General features: G+C 38.3%; 1 protein-coding gene across 1 annotated transcript; it reads left to right on the forward strand.

Moving 5' to 3' along the window:
- The first annotated feature begins 1,201 nt into the window (after positions 1-1,201).
- LOC122662732 lies at positions 1,202-20,495 on the forward strand. The gene is made up of 8 exons (XM_043858453.1): positions 1,202-1,328; positions 3,046-3,274; positions 3,937-4,036; positions 9,413-9,478; positions 12,783-12,900; positions 17,305-17,387; positions 19,313-19,374; positions 20,127-20,495. Exons 2-8 carry the CDS (start codon positions 3,063-3,065, stop codon positions 20,236-20,238), a joined length of 753 nt encoding a protein of 250 aa, XP_043714388.1. The 5' UTR covers positions 1,202-1,328; positions 3,046-3,062; the 3' UTR covers positions 20,239-20,495.
- Positions 20,496-22,542: the final 2,047 nt, after the last annotated feature.

The raw sequence follows: 22,542 nt of genomic DNA on the forward strand, positions 1-22,542 counted from the left end.
AAAAAAAATTCCCATTCAGATCGCCACAAAAAAATATCGAAATGGGTCAATCATCAAAACGGATACTAGAATTTGAGATACACACAACACATGGACTTCTTCAAAACTCGTGTAGTAAATCTTTAGCTAATTGAAGATTTGGGTTCTAGTTTTCTGAATTTAGTTCCAAGAGCAAAAATGGAATTTGATGATGTACAATGAAATCCAACTAAGGAAACAAAGTAGGAACAAGAAGGGAGCAATAGTATGGAATCCCTCGGAGATACACCAAAGTTGCCACGCAACAAATTTGATATCACTCACTTGTTGGGATTCAACTCACCCTGCAAAATTATTCACTGAAGAGAGGTTCTCAAATCCTGATAAGCCTTCACATCGGGCTATCATATCTGATGACATTAGAAATCTTACAGCTCAAGCAGTTCCCTGAGCCAGTCTTCTCCTTCATTTTGACTTTAAAGAACAGATTGCTCAGTGGAAGAAACGAAGTTAACATAACGGCTGCCACTATGTGGTGGTCCCTCGGGAAACTTCCGCGATTTCTGGTTCGTCATGGACTTCTAATTCGAAATTAGAGGTTGGTGGCAGACATGATCCGCCGAATCATGGCTTCGAGTTGATCCCAGCGTGAAAAATTTGACTCAAGAGGATCAATCGATGGGCAATTTGGTAGGATTTATAGAAAACTTTGAATCAGAAAAAGGTAAGACTTTTATAAAGATGAAAAGGACGGATTCTCCTGCAATTTGAAAATCACTGATCCAATCCTTTCTTTAATAAAGTTTAAAGATTCTCCTTTTTTAGAGGGTTTCGAATCTTAATTTTACGTCTGGGCATTATGGATTGATGGGTTAACTAATAACAGCAGAAACAACCATTGGAGTAAACTCAGGCTACAGATCCAATGAACGATTTTCGATTTCCAAATCAGAATCCGTTAATCGAAGGAGGGATCAAACAGAAAGATTTCAGAAACGAGACTGGAAGAATGGTCGTCTCTCGCAGTGACATCGCCTGAGAAACTCACCGGTATACATGATCTTTGGTGGCAGTTGCAGGAAGATTAACCTTTCCGATTTGATTATTTGAAGCCTATAAGGTTCCCCGGGTTCTCGGGTTAAATGGATGACCCGCACCGTTTTTGGCTGGAGTTCCATAGCACGTGCACTAGAGGAGGGTAAATTTGACATTTAACCTATTTACGGATAAGGTATAAAGAGGTGCTTGGGAGTGCGACGTTAAGACCAACTCTTCAACTCTCAACAACTATGAGGGCTCTGAACTCTTTCGCGGTTCAATTTCTGAGGTGACTTTTGAGCGAAATCGATCCAGGTACTTTAAGCTTCCTCTCCTCAAGTTCCACTTCTTTCGCTTTGCTGTTCCACATCATCTTTTCATTCTGTTTTTTTCGTTTTATTTCCGATTTTCCTCTTGATTTCACTTTGGGTTCTTGGGATTGGGGTTTCAGTCTCTGTATGCTTCTGAAATTGGTCTCTATGGAGAGAAACGACATGGATTTATGGTGGGATTTGGGTTATGTGGCATGGTTAATGGTGGCCTTCACCAACCACCAATACTTCTCTCGTCATGTTTGAGGGATTTCTTTCAGGGGTATTTTCAAACTGATTTCTCCCTTGTTTCAGATCCTCGAGTTCTTTTTTTCTTCTGGGTTATTGAGAAAATAAAGCCTTATAAAGAGTTATTGAATCTTGCCAAGCTGTAGCCTCAAATGGATGTGAATTGTCTGTGATGATTTAGTTTAGTGTTATCTGGTTGTTAATATATTGTTCTAAATCTGGAAACACTCTTGCTATCTTGGTGCTAAAATGCGTTGTCTTAGTGCTTGTATTGGTTGTGGTTGTTGGGTAAAACAATCCTCTTTCTCACCTGTGTACAACTAATGGAGATACACATAACCAAGTGTGCACAAAATAAATAATTCACTGAAACAAATCAAGCCAACTGCAAAAGCACACCAATTGTAATGTGGAAAACCCTTCTAAGGCGAAAGGGAAAAATCATGGAACCTCGTCCAGGTAAGAATAATATAACAGAACAACCCATCAAACAATATTGATTCACAATAATATAGTACTCTCACCTCAAAACCGGTCGTAACAAAGCTGTAGTACCTTCCCTTCTTCTGTAGACAGAGAGAACACTGCCCATAGTTCAAAAACTTGTTTCGGTAGGCCATTTTGATCAGACAGAAATGAGCGAAATACTGAAATTTAGGCCAAATTTTGTCAAAGCAGTGTATTTTTTGGCAGACTGTTTCGGCAGGAAAATGGCCAAATTAGGCTCCAATACTTCAGGGAAACCTTGTTTTAGCTTATATATACATATGCAAACCTTCATATTGCAAGAAAAGTCACACGAAGTGGTGTGTTTGGTATCCACCATGGAAGAATCAGTGAATTGTTGCTGCCATCAATTGTTTGATATTAATTTCTGAGGAAGACCTCAAATCCCTTAAAGTCAATGGCAGCCCCTGCAAACTAACGATTCAGGTAGTCCAAATTACTTAATGTAGGTTTCTTGTCGCTGGTATTGATAAAATACCTGAGAGCATATACATTTAAGTTTTGATCGTTGTGGATTGGAATCTTGTTATCTTCTTGTTTGACAAATTAGCTATACATGTGGTCAATTCAAATATTTCCTAATGATTTATATGATTTCTGTCTGGTACATCAGCTTCCACGTGGCACAGTACACCTTGTCATTGCTCTCTAAAGACTGCACTACTGAAATAGAAAAACCTTTTCCTGAGGAGGATATCTGGTTTCTTTTTTGATAGTTTGAAGTTTGAACCTGTGTTTAATGGTAAATAGAACTGACAGCATGTAAAATAACCAGTCTTTAGTGAGTAGGCTAATCAAACCCAGCCCTCATCTTTCTGGATCTGGTCTCTAGTCTTTGCTGTATTTGAATGCTCTCATTCTGTTGTCTTTGCTCCCCCAGCCCCCTTTTATATTCTGTTTTAAGTTTTTGTATAGTGTAATAGCTGAATTAGCCAGCTGACTCTATAGTCTGACATTTTGGTAGGTATTTGATTATTGATGGCTGCAAGTGCAAACCCTTCTGGGAATCAAGAAGGGAGCCATGACACTTCTTCCTACAATGGTGTCGCCAGTAGTGGGAACCCGTCCAATGGCAATTCTGGTTCAGTAGTGGAAAATTCTGGTCTTGCCCATACTCTGAAGCACAACCCTGGTCTGTCGAGAGAGTGGACGGCAGAGGAGCAGTCGATCTTAGATGAAGGGCTTGCCAAGTGAGTGTCTTGGCATTATAGTTTTGCTTGATTTGTATTATTGCCTCTGGCTCATCTTTGGTATTTTTGACTTTCGTTTTCAGTATTAGTTCTTGTTCTGTCTGTTTGGTCCATCTTAGATCTCTTTTTATGTGTTCTCTTGATTCTTGTAGCCTATCTCAATCACTTAGGATTAGACTTTGTGGATTTGAATATAAGAAAATAACTTGTGGAGTTGAATATAAGAAAATAACTATCTTAATCCACTTTGAAATGGGTGTTTCTCTAACTAGCGTATGAACTTCACCGGGACCTCACTGACACGAGTCTAACCATCTCTACAGGGAGTCATCATGATAAATTTAATGAGTGCTTATGTTGGGGCTGCTCTTATGCTTTTCTTTTCTTTCCCAAGAATATAAATTAAAGTACATACGAAGCTTGTTTTAATCAAGAAAAATGAATCATTCTGTGTATTCCTTAAGTGTTATTTTTATTTAATGAACTACCAACTTTGTTCTTTGTTTCTTGCTTCTCTCTCTCTCTCTTTACCTCCTATCTATCTTGCAGCTAAATTAATTTCTTATGCCCACTGTATTTATTTAACCCATTACCCATCTCTTTTAGTTCTTTTATGAGTTAGCTCAGATTTAACTTATTGTTAATGAAAATGCACTTTGTAGATATGCCTCTGAAACAAACATAGTTCGGTATGCAAAGATTGCCATGGAATTGCAAGATAAGACAGTCCGAGATGTGGCATTGCGTCTTAAATGGATGACAGTGAGTTCCATAACTTATTTCTCAGTAATTGATGGCATTGTGCACAATGAATTATTTTGTTTCGGATTGGTATCTTTTAGAGTTGTTTACACTTATTGACAAAGTTAAATTGTATAATCTGTGAAACTTCACTGAAAATCATCTGTGTTTCTGTATGTAAATGAAACTATGTAGTCCACTAGTCAGTGATTTTAGCTTGGGGAATCACTTTGTTCGGGAATTCATCCTATATGTACGGTTGCTCTATTTTCATTTTAAATTAGAAAGTCCATAAAACTTCATATACTGGTTTAAAATCTTGACAAACATCAAGGCTTCCGAGAATCATGATGCAGATATCCAGTGATCAAAAGAAAGAAAGATGGCCTGCCGCTTTGGTTTGGGTTAGTCTGGTTCAGTTTTTGGTCCAATCCTGATGCATGGTTCAAGTTTTGGTTCACTTTACGTATCTTTAAAGTGTGAGCTAGTTTTTAGCAAGGTTTAAAGTATCAATATCGGGTATCGTATCGAAAGGGTGATTTTAAGAGATGTATCGTATCCCATCGTATCGGAGGGACACATGATATGCTTAAAATATGCATGGAAATGGTCAAGAAACATATGATACATGCAAAATACAGTTTTGAAGCGTAAAGCACTATAAACAAGTCGGAAGAAAGTTTCCTGTCTGGGAGTGTCTAAAACCACACCTGCACCCTTGTGTCTGTCTCTCTCCTCCTCCCTGTAAAAAGATCCCTCTTGCCCCCATAGATTGAAGTATTGAACCAAAAGGAGGGGGTTGATTGGGTATCGCGCAAGTGTAGGGGCCATGCTCCTCGACAGAGAATACTTCCCCAAACAAGTAATATGTAAAATATTTATGTAAAAAGGAGAACAAAGTTCGACAAGACAAGTGCATTCAATTGATTGTGTATAAAGGATGAGGTTTCTTACATGTACTAATACCAAACAAGATGTCATTTTCAGTTTGGGGAAGATTTAGGGTTTAGATGCACACGCCATTGACAAAAAAAACCTAGTTTGATGTAAGAATTCAGTTTCTTTTCCCCTCACTAATCTAGTGATCCATATAAAAAATGACACACAAAATCAAAATTTGAACAAAAAATTCAAAGTTTTGATAGGTAACTATTCTTACGTAAATCCGGTTTCAATTCTTGATTGCTGGCTGTTTAATCCCCAAATAAATATTAAAAAAAAACTACTAGGTGATGAAATAAAAACTACTAGAGTTGCTTTTTCTGGCAGAAGCAAGGAATTAGAGTGCCTTACAACTTACAAGAGCTCTCGGAAAGTGTTTTACAATCATGGACCGTGTTCTGTAGCTTATAACAGATGTATAGAGTGTATCAACTATCAACCATATATCAATCATATTGGTCACTTTCGACTTGATACAGTCGATACAATTTTTTTAGGTATTGTATTGGTACCGTATCATATCAGCATCTTAAAGATATGATATGTATCGATTAGTATCAGTGGATATAGTAGGATACTTAAAACCTTGGTTTTTAGGAGTTTTATCTTCTTATTATTATAATGTAATAGCATGGTGGGAATCAAGGTTCAACATTTCAGTTTTGATTGAGATTTCGATCCTGGTCGAGACCGAAATATACCACCGAAATGGCACCAAAATATGGTCCATTTCGGTATAAGAACCGAAACATTGAAAATCCCTCAATTTGCATGCCCTCGTTTCAACCAATGTCGAAACCGAATAGGTCGCCAAAACATTTTGGTTGAAATTTCAAACCATGGCTGGAAAAGGACTTTACAAGTCCAGCCTTTTTGGGTTAGTATGTTTAGTTGTTAAGATAGATTAGGGCACCTAATCACCGCTGCGACAGGGAGAAGGTTCCTTTTCCTATTTGGGTTCTGTTTCTCTTATGTGTTTGAGTCTGTTAGGGACGACTCTTAGGCTGGCTGATTGGAGGGGTGTTTCCCGGTTTTATTTTGCTTCCGTTTTTTTTTTTTTATTACAGCTTTTATAAATATTTGTAAGGCTAAACAGCCTCCCCACTATATGTTTAATGGAAGAAGAAGCTTTTCAGCTCAAAGTCTGGATTTCAGACCCCTAGCATATGTGGATGTCAGGTGTGACTCAGTGGATTCTGGGTGTTCTTCTGCTGAGGATTCAGCAGGTAATATGGTGGATTCCTGATCTTTTATTTCCTGCACTTTATCTCTGTCAATTTAACAGGTCAGTGCTTAACTTTATCCTGTTCTTTTCTTTTCTGTTTCTAAAATTCCAGACTTGAAATTCTTATATCCTGCATATGTCTAATCTATTCTCAGTTTGTGATGATCTCAGATTTATTTCTTGTTTAATCAGTTTAAACTTGCCATTGATTTCCTTGATGAGTTCAGAATATAAGTAGAAGCTCCAAATTCTGGGTCAATTCTAGTTTCCTGGTTCAAATATAATTCTGCAGAATTTCAATTAATAATTTGATTATTGAACCTGATTTCTGTCTAATTGTCTGGTTTAGTTTGTGACTTGATCATTAATTTCAGTTTATTACTTGATCTCAAATTTGAACCCCTAACTCTATTTGTTTTTTCTCTCTTTTGGCCTGAGTTTGAGTTTCCTTGTTTTAGTTGGATTTTCCACAAACTTTAAATCTGATGATTCCTTTCAAGTTTTGTTATGATATGCTGCTGCAAAATTGGCCACATAATAATCGTCGTTCCTCTATTTTAAATAATTCTTTGTTTGCTGGTTTCTGATTCCTCATCTTTGCGATTATGTTTTTCTAAAGGATTTCTGAATTCCTGAGCCTTAGGTGATTTAAATCCCTGCCACATAACAATGAAAAGATTGTAATGTAGTCTCTGTAATGGAAGTAGGGGTTGAGAAACCCTAGCATCTCTTTGTTTTTGTATAATTCTTTATTATTTATGGGCATAGTTGTCAAGGCAGCAATGTGACCCAAGGCGGGGGAGGGGTGCCTAAGCGCTTAGGCAACCAAGTGTTATTTTTTATTTCCCCTCTTTCTAACAATATTTATTATGTTACAATATATACCTTATATCATAAAAAATCAACATTAAGCCAAATCAAGTCACCAAAAATCAACATTAAATCACATCAAGTCATAAAAAATCAATATTAAGCCACATCAATCGTCAAAAATCAACATAAAATTAGAAGACAGCAGAACTGAAGAAGCAAGCTATTAGAAGTTTGAAACAATCAAAACATACAATTGTTTTATACTGTTCTTGGAATTGGTCATTGTCATGGTATACCCAGTCTCACATTTGGTTTATACTGTTTTTAGAAAATATGATCTTATCTATAAGTAATTAAACTGCTCTTGATTTAGAGAAATGTTCTTGTTCTCCAAGAAGTTTGATTGGTCAAATGATTTTATTTTTACATGAGACTTTTTGTATTAGGTAGAGCACAAAACCAGCTTTCTAACAAACCCAATATTGCTTAAATCTGATTTATATTGAAAGAGTTATGTTCTGGTCAAACTTTATTTGGTGTGCATGAATGCTGTCAAAATCGCTTTGAATGAAAATATTTTTTTTAAAATATAAAAACAAATGAATATTTTACCGCTCTTTTTTTTTTTTAGCAATGTTTTACCATATTAAGATTTATGGAATTCTTAGATTTGAGAAAAGCCCCAACATTAGAAAGTTGAAAATTTCACCTATTGTTGAAAATCCAGTTTTTGTTCTTGAACTGAGGGCTGACGTTGTATCCTTTTGGAATTTGTTGGTTTTTTTAAACTTTTTTTGTTGGATTCAAATAGGGGGGGGGTATTTGCTTATTTATGAACAATATCTTAAATAAATAAAATAAAAACATTTACTTTAATGATGTTTGGCATAAATAAGGGCCAAGGTGTTCACTACCACTAAAGCAACAGCCGCCTAGATCCCAAGAAACCTGCCTGGACGCCTAGGCGGCACCTTGACAACTATGTTTGTGGGTCTTGTTAAGTGGATGTGATATGCCGACTCTGGAGGGCTCCTAATGGAAGGTTGGGTCATTAGTGACCTAACCCCAAGCAGGAATATCTTTCACACCCAATCAGATTAATTAACACCCAACAAAAATAATAAATTTCTGAACCAGAACTGGTATCGAATGACAAAAACTTAGGTTAAATTTCAGGAACATCACCAAACTACCATCGAACATCCCTCTTTGAATGTTGATTTAATCTTCAGCAATTGGGCTGCAACTGATCAAAGGCTGATAGAGTAACTGACCTTAGGATTTTCATCCAAAATCCTGCCAAAAAAAAACCAGAATTGCATGTGCTGATTTGAAGCTTTCCAGTTGACAACGATTGAAGCATTCAACAGAGAATTCTTCCAGTGCTTTGATATGACTTCCAGTAACAGCAACCTTCATTTGTTTGGTGTTTGAATAGGCAGTAGAATTTCATAAACAACTCTCTCACAGGAACCGAAGGTAGGAAAAGAGGAAAATAGGGAATATAGAAAGGGATAGGTTGGGTTGAGTCTCTCACTTTTCCCTAGGCATCTCGCCCACTCAAAGGCCTTAAACCTCACCTGCGTCTCACAGCATTCATGGTTTCAAACAAAAACTCTTTTTATCAAATCGTTAGCTATAGAATATAACCACAAGCTTGTATTTATAAAATTGAAAATTGATTACGGCATTCTAGAACTTTTCCTTATTAAAAAAATAATTACAAAGCAACCCAATCCTAATCTAATTAGTTAACAGATAAAGAATCCTAGAAAAAAGGAAACTACTAATAACCTATAAAAATATAAACTAATCTCTAGGTAATAAACCCCCCACGCAAGATATTAAAACTTCCTAAAATCTAGGACTAATAAGGCTGTTAAATTCTCCTCTCCGCATGGCCAACTAATCTTCTCTTGACCTCTAAGCTAGCTGGACATGGGGCCCACATGATCTGGTCATTATCTCCTCCTTAACCAGCAAAGAAACCTGGGAAATATCTCTATTAAACTGCCTGCTGGCTGATCCAAATCTGGAAATTATTCTGGAAGAATATCTTCCTCCAATTAAGGAGGGTCGATGGGCAGAATGTGACCCAAAAATATGCTGAACCGACGGCCTTAGTTAATCCCATAATGTGGCCTAAATATAAACTCGATTTGGAGCTCCATCTCAAGACTTGCACACATCCGCTCCCTTGTGTGTGTGTGTGTGTGTGTGTGTGTGTCATGTGCTCACTGTTGTTTTTGATTGTTGAATCAAGTTAGGACTTCTTTTAGTCGACGAATAAATGTGTACAATGTGAAAATCAATCAAGTTGAATGCTTGCCAATTATTCTGGAGATTGTTTTGTGCACATATTTTATTTGTAATCAACAAGTTTCTGTATCAACCTAACTAATTTTGTCTTTGTCTAGAAAAAGGAAAGCGGCAAGAGAAGAAAAGAGGATCACAATTTAACAAGGAAAAACAAGGACAAAAAGGTATGTTTATTGACATTCTTTTTTTTTTTTGTTGGGGGGGGGGGGAGAGGGTAGTACGAGTTGATATGTACTGAAACAAAGAACTACAACGAAAGGGAGCTATACTAAGAGAAGGATTGGGCTATTATTATGAGCCAAATAAAACAATAGAGGAATGATATCTAATAGCACGAGTTGATATGTACTGAAACAAAGGACTACAATGAAAGCAAACTATACTAAGAGAAGGATTGAGCTATTACTATGAGCCAAATATAACAATTGACGAATGATCTCATGCTATTAGATATGATGTGTTTGAGATTACCTGCAGGTTCCTGCATCTAGGAGTGTAATTTCATGTCTTGTAACATACTATTTTGTCCTGTGAATGAAAATATCTCTCTTTAGTTAGTTTGTCTAGTGTAACACTTGGTATTTGTCATCATGTTCCATTTAATGAAAAAATTATCATACCATATGATCCGTTTCAATGATTATTGTTTAGTGATTAATCTTTCAGTAAATCATTTCATTGCCACTGGATACTGTTTATTTATTTGGTTGTCTGTTTTTAATCAGTGACAGTCACTTACTAAGAAATTTGATAATAATATGAGTGATACACAATTCTAGCAAACCTGAACCCCCAATAGAACTTATAGAAGGAAGGAGAAAACGAAAGGAATTACCTTTGAAACAATGATTGCCATGCCTTGCCCCACTGCTTTAGCCTTGCCAAACAACAACCAAAATTACCACCTTGTGTCATTCTCCAAGCTTAACTCATACCATTGAAGTTACTCAATACTTTTGATGCGATCCCGGGTTCAATAACCTTGATTATAGACACTGGGCATCACCCGAGTAATAAATGGCTCAATCGATGAAAGAATGGTAATTTTGTAATTTCAAGGACAATGCAGCATCTTCAGATTAAGTAGCCAGTGAAAAGGACCAAGTTATAAACAGAACTTTGAAAGAGGGGATTTGCTGGAATTATAAGTTGGGATGAGGTTAAAACATGGACAATCTATAAATAAGAGGGCTTTATGTAATAAAAGCATGTGAAGGACTTGATGGTAATTTCAGAATTTATCCTTTCTTCAACCTGATGACCAAAGAATCAGAAACCAGCAGAAAGATTCCTTGCTTGTGATCACAGCAGTGTCATAGCCAAGAGTTCTAATCAATAACAGATTCGGTGTTAAGGTCTCAACTCTCCACTCTCTTGAATGCACCTGGAGCCAGGCCAGAAGATAAACTAGAAAAAAAAAATGCAACAAACCCAGGCGGAAGTTACTGGTTCAGATTTGACTTCAAGTGAATCCCTCATGGCAGGGAGGTTCAAAGGGAAAATAGCTCTTGATTTTAAGTCGCCCTAAGGGTGAGTTCAGGCCCCAAGATTCGAGTCTGAAAGGAAAAATCCTGAGAGAGTTCAAGTTCTCTCTTGCCAAGCTAACAACACCGTCAGACCAGAGTAATACCAAGAAGAAGGAAAACAAATAGAGAACAGACAAGAAGGAGAGGAAGAGGAGAATAAGGAGCAGTTCAGATGAAGAAGAGAAGAATAGGTGTGAAATAATAAAGAAATAGCAGAACTGAAATTAGAAGATCAACAGAGAATGAATTTGGAAAGAGCACACCTGATTGTAAGAATCAGATTAGCCAAGGGATAGGAAACCAGTCACACAACTAGCTGATGCAGAGCATCCAGGTGTTCCAGCCAACAGTCCACCATCAAGAAGGCCTGATCACTATTTTGCCAAAAAGTATTTTCGGTTGAGGCCCAGGCCCACAGCCCAGCCCAAGTCCAAGGTCCAATCCAAGACCAAGTTCCAACCCAAGTTCAAGCTTGGACCAGCAAGGGACTAGATTCATTTATGGCCTGCTTGGTCAAAAATGTGGACTCCTTGAAGCTGTCAAGATGGCCCCACAAAGGCTGGCTTTAGATCTTTTAGTTTATGCCTTTTCATATTCCTAGGCATATTTAATGTTTCCTTATTTATTATTTCTTGTTTGTAGTTCCTATGTATTGGAACGAGTATCTAGACTTTTGGGGGATTGTTTCTAGGTGTTGGAATTCCACTTTGCTTGGGAATTCCAACAGTCTATTTATTGTAATTCATGTATCCAGCTCTTGAGCTGAGCATATTCTCTCCCTATAATTTCAAATCGTGGAGGCCTGCTACAGCCACTCCAGAATTTTCAAAAAAAAGAATGGCTCTCTTTGTGAGACTTTGCTGTGGATCTCAGCGTTTGCATCCAAGGTGGATCTCCTTGGTGGTGGCGTAGGTGGGACTCCTACGGCTGGGACACTAGTTGGACTCTAGTTGTCTAATTTTATCTTTTTATTTATCATCTTTATCCTCAAGCATCCATCATCTATTAAAGCAGATCATCTTCAAGTTAGTCATTCAAGCTATCCCTAATCTGTCCCTGCACCCTTCTTCCATTTGCACCCCTTTGCTGCCTCTTTCTACAAACCTCTAGTTGTGGCCTTTCTTTACCTCCATCAAAACCAGCAGTCAACCATCCTAATCAACCTAAGCCTTATCAAACCCATTTCAGTTCAGACCCTATTCCCTACCAGTTTCGATCTTGGCGTGCTAACCTTTTAGGTCTGCACCACTAGCAGCATACAAAACCCAAAAGAATCTTCTCTTCATTGCTATTTATTCCATTGTGAGTTGCATCCATGTATAAAATAGAAAGATATCTAATTAAACTCTACAACTAAATTACTGAAAACAGCATCTAAAATCTTGGACTCTTATCTTCTAATCGATGACAGCTTATTCTAATGAAGGAAATTACAAAATAACCCCAAAAAATAAATCCCTTTATCCAACATTTAACTGCATCAACTTTCAGCAGGGTGCGCTCCCTCACCCACTAAGCTAAACCAACTCCCTTCCAAACCATACAATCAGAGAAACTAAGTAGCCTTCCTCTGTTTTTCTCTTCTTCTGCCTTTCACCCTTAAAGATGGAAATGCAAATCAGATGGCTCGGGTACCCGGTTAAGTCAGTTATCAGATGTCAATCTCCGAAATGAAATATGGAATGGTCTGTGTCTCTTATCCCTGCCACTTGCCTGTTTTGTGGATTGTCCTTAGTGTCTGCTAAGCAACACCTTTCATATTTTTTATGTAGTTACTGCATCCTAATAAGATTGTCAAACTCTTGCCATATCTTTTAGTTTTCCTCTATTTTGTATTCTGACATGTAAAATGGTTTATTAAACTTGTTATTTCTTTTTTCCATTGTAATCCATGTCTTGAACCCCTGAAATTTGGTGAATGACATTGTGATCTGTATCTCAGGAAAAAGTTACGGATCCTTCAGCAAGATCATCATCTCACTTGGTGGCCCGACCTAATGTTCCTCCGTATGCACTGCCAATGATCCCTGTGGACAATGATGATGGAATCTCTTACGAAGGTTTGTCATTTGTGCAAACTTCCTACTATTCTTTATCAACCACTAAGCAGGCTTGATTTTTTATGAAGGAAATTACTTTGAATCCAAGATAGAACTCTTATAGAGCATGAAGAAGATTAAAGCTGCTCTACAAGAAGTTCTGAGGTCGAGTCCAAGGCTCGAAGGGATTTGAACACCAGATGCTTGGATATAACTGGCTGGATCCTCTGCTTCTCCAATGGTCTTGTCAAATGCTGCTCGAGAAGTCAAGAATGGTTTTGATAACTGGACCTTACTTTAGCCCAAGAACTCTTTGGACATGACACAACATGAGTGTGGATGTTGATGTGTTGGGGTCTTCCAAGCTTGTGTACCTTTTTTTTATAATTATTAAAAGTCCATGCCCTTATAACCTAATAATAAGATCTAGAATTTTTAGCAGACTATTACGTTTGGAGTTATCAATACCGTTGTGCAACAACAACAACAAACAACAACTCAGCCTTATCCCAACTAAATGGGGTCTGCTACATGGATCCTTGCCCTCCAATCATCTCTATTCAAGTTCATACTTGATACAAGGCCTAAACTATGCATGGCTTTCCTCACCACTTCTCCTAAGGTCATTTTAGGTCTGCCCCTAGCTCTTTTAATTCCTTCAATCTGAATTAATTCTGAAATCAGCTCTAATAAGGCAATTCCTTATTTCATCCTTCCTAGTTTTACCACACATCCATCTCAACATCTTCATCTCCGCTACACTTAGTTTATCTATATGATGCTTCTTAACTACCCAACGCTCTGCACCATACATCATAGCCTGGTGTATGACTGTCCTATAAAATTTTCCTATAAGCTTTAAAGGAATACGTCGATCACACAATACTCCGGACGCCCCTCTCCACTTCATCCATCCTATTTTAATTCTCTGTGTAACATGATCCTCTATATTACCTTCTTTATTTATGATTGAGCCCATATACATAAAATAATCACATTCCAGAATCTCCCTCTCATCAGTTTTCACCATCTCGTTCTCTCTGTCTAGTGTCGCTAAAGTTACATACTATATACTCCAACTTCGTTCTACTTGTCACAAAACCTCTTGATTGCAAGGTTGATCTCCATAACTCCAACTTAGCACTAATCCCTGCATTTGTCTAATCCACCGGCATAATGTCATCAGCAAAAAGCATACACCAAGGAACCTTATCTTGAATGTTTGTAGTTAAATCCATGATAAGCGCAAACAAATAAGGGCTTAAAGCTAATCCTTGATGTAACCCAATTTTAATTAGGAATTCACTACCTTGACCTCTCATGGTTCTCACACTAGTCACCACTCACCATGCCATTATACATATCTTTAGTTGTGTCCACATATTTATTTGAAACACTTCTCTTCTCTAGTACATGCCATATTAACTCTTTAGGGACTTTGTCATAGGCTTTTTCTAGGTCAATAAAGATCATATGGAGATCCTTCTTGCAAACCCAAAATCTTTCCATGAGCCTCCTAAGTAAGTAAATAGCTTATGTCGTGGATCTACCTGGCATAAAACCAATTTGATTCTCCGACAAAGTAGTTTCTCTTCTCAGGTGGGCTTCAATAACCCTTTTCCATAATTTCATAGTATGACTCTTTAGATTTAAACCTCTATAGTTATTGCAGCTCTGAATATCACCTTTATTTTTGTAGGTCGGGACCACAATGCTACACCTCCATCCATCTGGCATTTTCCTTGTGCTCATAATCTTGTTGACATTTTTGTTAGCCAAGATAAACCACATATCAATACCATTGTGCAAGTTCCATAATTTGTATTTGTGGTTAGTGAATGTTTTCATTTTTAGATTAGATATCTAGTCTTATATGAACTAATCAGGTTGCCGATTTCCAAGAAGCAAGAAAGTTCCCGAAAGAGCAAACATTGAAATTCAGCTTGTTGAAGCCATCTGTTGAGCTAGACACTTGTTTGGACCCGTCCATCATGCTCTTGTTAATAAACTGATGTGCATGAGTTTTTTTTTTGGGTGTGTACAATGCTTTAGCAGAGTCTTGAGTTTCCTAGTTTTCCCCTAATATCTCAGTACTTTCATTTTGGCTGATTTATTATTATGCTTTATATTGTGCGCAGTGGCTTTGAGCTTAAAACATTAAGTATGCTTGTTTTCTGTAACCCGTGTCATGGATTGAGTGATGTTTGTAAGCAAGACTGTAGACATGTAATGTTAGACATGAGAACCTCCCAAAATTCAGTGAGGGTGAATGTACTTGAAGAGTGTACCAAGTTTATTCTCAAAATTTGAAAGAGCTCAAGTTTGCAATTTTTTGGCTTTGAGTTATGAATGAGCATTTTTGTCTTGCCAATTTCTCGGCTTCAAATGATTAGAACATGGTGACTCTAGTCCCAGTATGGAATTAGGGCTTTGAGTAATCAGGATTGGACTCGATCTTATCTTTGTTTCTAGTTTTTAGATTAGATTAGGAAACTTCCTCTTAGCTTACGATTGGAGGATAGAGTCATTTTCTGTTTTTATTTACTTCCCTTTACCATTGAGAGTAAGTCTTTAAATATATAAGATTGTTAGTAGCCTCCCCACGATTTGATACTGTAATAGTAAATCGGTTTTTGTTTCTGAAGTGAGACTAGCTGACCCCATTTAGTTGGGATAAGGCTGAGTTGTTGTTGTTTCTGAAGTGATACTGTCATAGGCTTTAAAATAGTCCTCCCTTTCTCCTCTAACCAATAGCCGACCCCTCTTCTCTCTCCCCCATGATTTACTCTCTTCCTCACTTCTCTCGTATGATCTCTTCTTCTTCTTCTCCCTATTATCCTCCCTTTCTCCTCTAACCAATTGCCTATTTTTCCCTTTCTTTGCTGCCTGCTGTCATAGGCTTTAAATTAGTCCAATTATGTTGCTGGTTTCTCTGTAACTGCAGATCCATCTCTACATGATCTGCAATAGAAGGGGCTCGTGATACTTTAGCCTGATGAAATGTCTGATTTGGTTTATGTGGCCTGCTTTGAGACCTCATCAGAATCAGAATCTTGATCATGGAGATGAAGGCATTAATGCTAGTAAAGTTGGACTTGTTGATGTTCTTGGTAGCAAGATTATGGGTTCCAAATGTTGCATGATGGTTCAGCTTCTCGCAGTTGCTATCTGGGAGTTACACTGTTATGTGGGTTCTCTTGTGATTTTTTATTAGATGCTCTTTTGGGAACTTTCTTTGTTTCGTCTGCTTCCGCAGATTTCTAATGCTATCTGATATACCTGATAACACGTTTCAGATGCTAATCACACAATAGGATCACAGGAACAATCTAGGAAACCAGATTTAGTGAAATATGTCTCCACTCAATCCAAGACTGATTACAGAAATTTCTGGTTGTAGACAGTATTCAAGCAACAGAATAAGTCTCAAAACTTCCAAGGAACAACAATGGCTGAATTCTGATCTATGATTCACAGCAGAAAATAGAAACCAAGATCATAAATGTTAGGAAACCAAATATCTTCAAATCCAAGGATCAGATCTGTGGTCAAATGCTCAGTCTAATGGGCTGTATCAGTTGTCAAAATACCAGTCAAAACTAAGGGCTGAATAATGAGAAATTGAATTAGCAACTAGACTAAATTAGAAACTAACAGATCTTAGGAACTGGACTGAAATTAGCAACTCTGTTGGAAGTCCAGAAACCGGTAGGAGATCTGAATGTGATTGCAGGAAATTAAAACAAAATAGAAGAATATAGAAGAATGAAAGAAAAGAAGAAAGAATATGTTAGGCCTCTCACCTAATTGTGGAGAAGGAATCCCACAACTCCAACCTTGGCATCTGTCCAGGATTCCCTATTGTATCCCACAGTAGAGCAGTTTTGAATCCCACAAAGCCATGCTCCATCTCTCATAGAACTCACATGCTCAAGGCTAATCTTTTTTCTCAAATCATTTTTAGTGGGTATGATCCCCTACTCTTTATTTATAACTTCATGGAAATAAGCAAAATAGGAAACCCCCATGTATGGTAGGGAAAATCCCTTATAACTTAAGTATCTCTTCAAAGTAGAAGCTATTCTAGAGCGTTACAAAATAGAAACTAACTATTTAATCCCATATAGGACTTATATCCCTGATATTTGGGCATAAGGGCCTCATATCACACGGACCGACCTCGCCCATCCTTGTGCACCACATTGGTGACAAAATCTAGACATTTCTGTTATTTACCCTATTTGTAAAAACGATTTGCTTTATTTAAATTGTCAGGTTGTTTTTTGGCATTGAATCTGTATGTTTGCACATGCATTGCTTTGATGACATCATGGACCAAAGTGACATTATATGTCTCAGACTATACAAGATTCCCACCCATTATTCAACATTTACTGATACAAATGATGTTGTTCTGTTTTGCAGATATTGGTGGAGCTACAGGACAGATGCTTGAGCAAAATGCGCAGGCATTTAATCAAATTTCAGCCAATCTATCCGCTTATCAGGTAAACTCTCTCTCTCTCTCAATAATTATTCCTTGGAAAAATTACAAGATTAGGCAAAAATAGGTTTCATTTTACAAAACTGACCACCCAATGCTTATTTTAACATATTTAGCCAATACAGAGATTGTTATTACAAAATTAACCAAAACAGTACCTGTTGTACCAAATCCTTTGTATGCCCATGAGTTGGAGATGTATATCCTTCTGCTTGATCCTAAAATCACCGATTGCGCTTCTTAATGCAAGCGTAGCAGGGCAACAGACAACGAGAGTCCAAGAGAGGGAAGGGGGATTGTACAGATGAGGTGCCATAATGAAATCAGTAGGCAGAAGGGTGGTCATGGCAGTCCTGGTCTGGCGGGAGGCGGTGAAGCTTGATTGGGTTACCATCAATATCGCCACACATGTCGGGGAGAATGGTGAAGTGCAACTGCTCTTACTCTCAACCCATCAATCCCTCATCATACTAAAATTCTTTATGCAGATTCAAAATTCTGAAATCTAAACCACCTCAGCCTGCCTTCTTCTCTATCCATTATCTAACGGTGAATACATATGCTGAAAAGTTAGTAAAATATTAGCTTGAATGGATTTAACATTCAACCAACCACAATCCCCTACTTCTTCCAGTCATCCCACTCGTCCTTACCCCCTGCTTCTTCTTCTTCTTCCACCCGATGGTTCTGCACAAGGGACCATGCCTGTCACCAGATTAGATCTTTAGATAGGAACAAATGGTGGATCCAACCTGCCGCGATCTTGTGCTAGACACCCTTGCTCTAATTTTGTGCACGCTCAACGTAGCAATTGGGTGATCAAAAGATACAGCACAACAACCCAATCTACCGTCGGACATATGTCCAGACTTAATAGCAACTTGTCAGCCTTAATTGGCTGTTCCAGAATGAGGGGAGCAATGTTGCTTGAAACCAAAAACCAGCAAATAAACAAATTTGACACTCCTGAGAGAAGAAGGAAACATGGAGATCTAAATTAAAAATAGTACTAACAGATCTCCTTCAATGACAACTATGTTTCAGTTACTTTTGAGCACTTCCCATGCTTGTTTCGGGTTGAAATTTTGTCCAGTTAGATGACTGTGGAGTCGTCATCACATGGACCAACTCATGCATCCAAGTCCATGTGAAAAAAAGTATGGCCTCGTGCCAAAATTAATTATCACTAGGGGTTACTAATTTTGTTTAAACTTCTGATATCGAATTAATGGAGAGGGTGGGCCTTGGTGCAACAGTAAAGGTTGCTCCATTGTGACCAAGTGGTCAAGGGTTCGAGTCTGGAAACAGCCTCTCTGTGAAAACAGGGGTAAGGCTTCGTACATTATGACCCTCAGACCCCGCAGTGGCGGGAGCCTTATGCACTGGGGGCGGCTTTTTTTTTATTTATATCGAATTAATAGCCAAACGTATCCTGTACCGGATTATTGATTCCCAAACACTGAATTTACTATGGGCCTTATTGGCTTGACATTCTGTTGTACTAATTATTTAAATAAGAACCACTAGGATTAAGAAGCATTTATTGGTACAATTGAACTAGAGTTTTCTTCATGGCCTTCTAAGACAAGTTTATCTGCACTGCTCTAAATATTTCCCAAGTGGCAGCTTATTGAATTGTGGGAAATTCAAGTGGTATTTATCTATCCAATGGTCAAATCTGATTGATAGAGTCATCCAAGCTCAAACTAGTGGACCCTTAAGATAAAGTGGTTGTATGTAAGTTCGAAGGCTAAAAGTTGACGTAAGTGTGACGTCTGACTCTATGACTTCGGATATTGGTCTTTGAGATCAAGTTAATTTTCTTGTTCTTTCAAGTGGAGTTGCGTATTAGTTGTTACACTCGCATAGACACATACATCCATTGTGGCAAATGAACTGAGCCAATGATCTTTTTCTTCTTTCTTGCAGATACGGGAGAACGTCAATCTCTTTTGCCGAGCTCGGGATAATATCCTCACGATCTTGAAAGAGTACGTAAAAAACCCATGCTTTATTGGCATATTTTTCCCCCTTTGGCATAGGCATGCATGATGCATCATGTGTACTCTACCAGCAGATATGTTTGCTGGGAGATGCATCTGGATATGCATAGATTTTGAAAATGAGACACATGCATGGCTATATCAATGGCAATATATAATTTCTGTTGAGAAAATTATTTAAGATTCTTTAGTTTAAATAAAAAATAAAAATTTACCCAACATAATTGCAAGGAAAATTTGTGAACCCAGAGAAACACTAATTTTCCCATTTATTCTAGTGTATAAATTCCATATTTCTCTTCTCTTGTGCAAGAAGCTATTAAAGATAATAATCATCCCAAATAGCTTTACAATGGAAAGAACACTGAACAACACAGGGTAAGTGGCCAAATTGCCAGGGGAAGTCTTCTATTCAACAGTTCTACTGTAGACAGAAAAAATAAATAGTAAGTGAATAACACAGCTGGATAAAAAACATCCACTGTGTAGATTGCACTGTCCACTAGATTTTGCTGGTTTCCCTAGGGATTTTATTTTTTTGGGTACGAGAATTTGGTGGTTGGGCTGTTGAAGTATGTTGATATCATTTGGAAATCTGAAGTGGTACAATAATGGTTGATTCCCTTACATGTGCAGTTGTGCGCTCCATGTTATGGTTACTGATGGTCACTGCTTGTCGTTAAGAATTTAGATGTCTTCTCTTGTTGTATCAATCGTGCTGACTCAAAAATCTGTGACAGCTTGAATGACATGCCGGGTGTAATGAATCAAATGCCGCCACTTCCAGTGAAAGTGAATGAAGAGCTTGCCAATTCCATTCTTCCTCGGACAACCGTTCCGATGCAATCATGATCCTGACTCAGGATGTAGCCAAAAGGAGTGGACCTCAGGTGTTTGAAGTTTCCATTTGGTTTTGATGTGGGGATGGGTGGTGGCCATGCACGCTAGGGCGTCGTGACCCCTCTAATGGCTCTGGTGCTGTACCGACCCCCCCCCCCCCCCCAAAGAAAAAGGAGATAAATCTCCCATTGTATATTAGTGTTACATTGTATAGTTACATCGTATTTGTTCATTATGTTTCTTCCTTGATGGAATGGGAAGAATTTGTACATTTGCATAACATGAAACCCTACTGGTGACTACCAACTACATCCATGTATATATCAGAACCTCATGTGCATCTGAGACGATGAAAAATAAAAGCTCTACTGTAAAAAGGAGACTACCATTTCAAACATGGATGGTCTTAGTTGGGATTGTCTCTCCGTGGGAGAATTTTAAATCATGGTAGATATCAGCTCTCTGGGATGAGTTTATATGATTATCTGGTTTTTTCGTCCTCAATGTAGATTGCCAATGTTGATGCATCTCTTCTGGCTAGTGGTGCTTCTATTTCTTGAATCGTTTTCTGATAGGTAATTTAACTTTCTTCATTAAAATAAAATAGAACTACAATTTATGGTAAATACAGTGAGCAGCATCATTCTGTACAAGTTTTGCTAAATCAAGTCTTGTCCTCGTTAAAATCTCCCTCCACCCCCTCCCCCCCCCCCCCCCCCCAAAAAAAAAAAAAAAAAATTTAAGAATAATAATATTTTCATTTGATTCTCTCATTCTGTTTTTCATCTTGGTGGAAATTGTTTGTCTGTTTGACACAAAAAAGATATTTTCAGATCATTTTTGAGTTGGCATGTTTCAGAGGAAAATGAATTTTTTTTTTTAGGGGGGGGGGGGAAGAAAGGAGATTTACTGATGAATTTTATCCTATGCAGTTATTGCACGGTGCAGTGCTGCATCGTGCGGCGGCTGCAGAGGCCATGTGCACCATGTGGGGCTTGCTGTGCCACATGGCTTTTGCTGTGCCGCACGATGCAGTACTGCACCATGTCGTAACAGGAGAGGATAACGAATCATTTACTGATTAGGGTAACCATATGTACAACTTAGAGCTTCAGACTCACGAAGCCTAGAAAGCCAAAAAATGGAATGTCGCCAGTCTATCGGGCACATGATGGACATGGTCTTCCATGTCAGGGCATCTGCATCACCATTCATAACCCTTGGAATAGAAGTAAAAGAAACTGAACTAAAAGAAGACACAAGGGAAGTGATATCATTCAGAATTGCAGCAGCCTCCAAAGGTGGAACCTGTGACGACTAGTCTTGACACACCTCAATAACCTCCTTACTATCAGATACCACTTCAAGGCATACGAAACCCAGTTCTAGAGAATGATAGACAGCTGCTCCTAATAGGCAGGGCTTCACCTTGAACAGCTGTTGTAAAGTAATGGGGAACTGATATAGCCTTGACAAGCTTGCCACAATGGAATCTTCGCTAGTTAGTTGAAGATAATCCAAAAATGGAAAAAGAGATCATTCAATATTTATAAAAAAAATCTGGTAATCAGTAGTTTTTGGAATTACAAAACCTATTAAATTGTTGTATTCAAGTATAAGGATATCCGGACCGAATAAGCCAAACCAAAAACGAATCAAATAAAATTCAGTTCTAGAATGTAAGAACTGGATTCATTTTGGTTTGGTTCCGATTCCAGCATAGTAACTGTCAGCTGGAACTGAATTGATTTTTTTTTGTTTTTTTTTGGGTCTATCCTACTGAATTGAATTGGGGTTCTAAAATCTTATAGTACACAAGCGTGTCTAGGCCAATGGGAGAGCAGGCCGGGGTATCTCCCCAGGGGGCAGAGACATCATTTCACTTGGTCCTGTGAGAGGGCGTAGGAAATGGAATTGAGCTCTTCTCTAGGGGCATCCAGTGGTTGAGCTGTGCCACACACATCTCGGTACACACCTAGGGATGTGTGCGGCATAGCCCAACGGCTGGCAGCACCCTGGGTGTTCCCTGCTCCCTGGAGACGATCCTGATCCAGGTTGAGCAAGAGGTCTCTACTTGGTCATATGGTCTCTACACAAGTGTCTAGGTCAATGGGAGAGCACACTTGGGTATCTCCCTAGTGGGCAGAGGCATCATTTCACTTGGTCCTGTGAGAGGGCGTAGGAAACACCATCAAGTAGAGATCTTTTCCCTATTATTATCTTCTAGGGAAAACAAAAGCTGCCAGGCCAATGGGAGAGCACGCCTGGGTTGAGCAAGAGATCTCTACTTGGTCATATGATCTCTACACAAGCGTC

The sequence above is a fragment of the Telopea speciosissima genome, chromosome 5 (genome assembly GCF_018873765.1).
Source record: "Telopea speciosissima isolate NSW1024214 ecotype Mountain lineage chromosome 5, Tspe_v1, whole genome shotgun sequence".
Lineage (NCBI taxonomy): Eukaryota > Viridiplantae > Streptophyta > Magnoliopsida > Proteales > Proteaceae > Telopea > Telopea speciosissima.

What these genes read in the sequence shown, in the direction of transcription:
- LOC122662732 (XM_043858453.1), top strand. Translation starts at nt 3,063, where the DNA reads ATGGCTGCAAGTGCAAACCCTTCTGGGAATCAAGAAGGGAGCCATGAC. An exon ending in GGAAAAACAAGGACAAAAAG is followed by an intron (nt 9,479 to 12,782) that starts GTATGTTTATTG and finishes TCTGTATCTCAG; the next exon opens with GAAAAAGTTACGGATCCTTC. An exon ending in ATCCTCACGATCTTGAAAGA is followed by an intron (nt 19,375 to 20,126) that starts GTACGTAAAAAA and finishes AATCTGTGACAG; the next exon opens with CTTGAATGACATGCCGGGTG.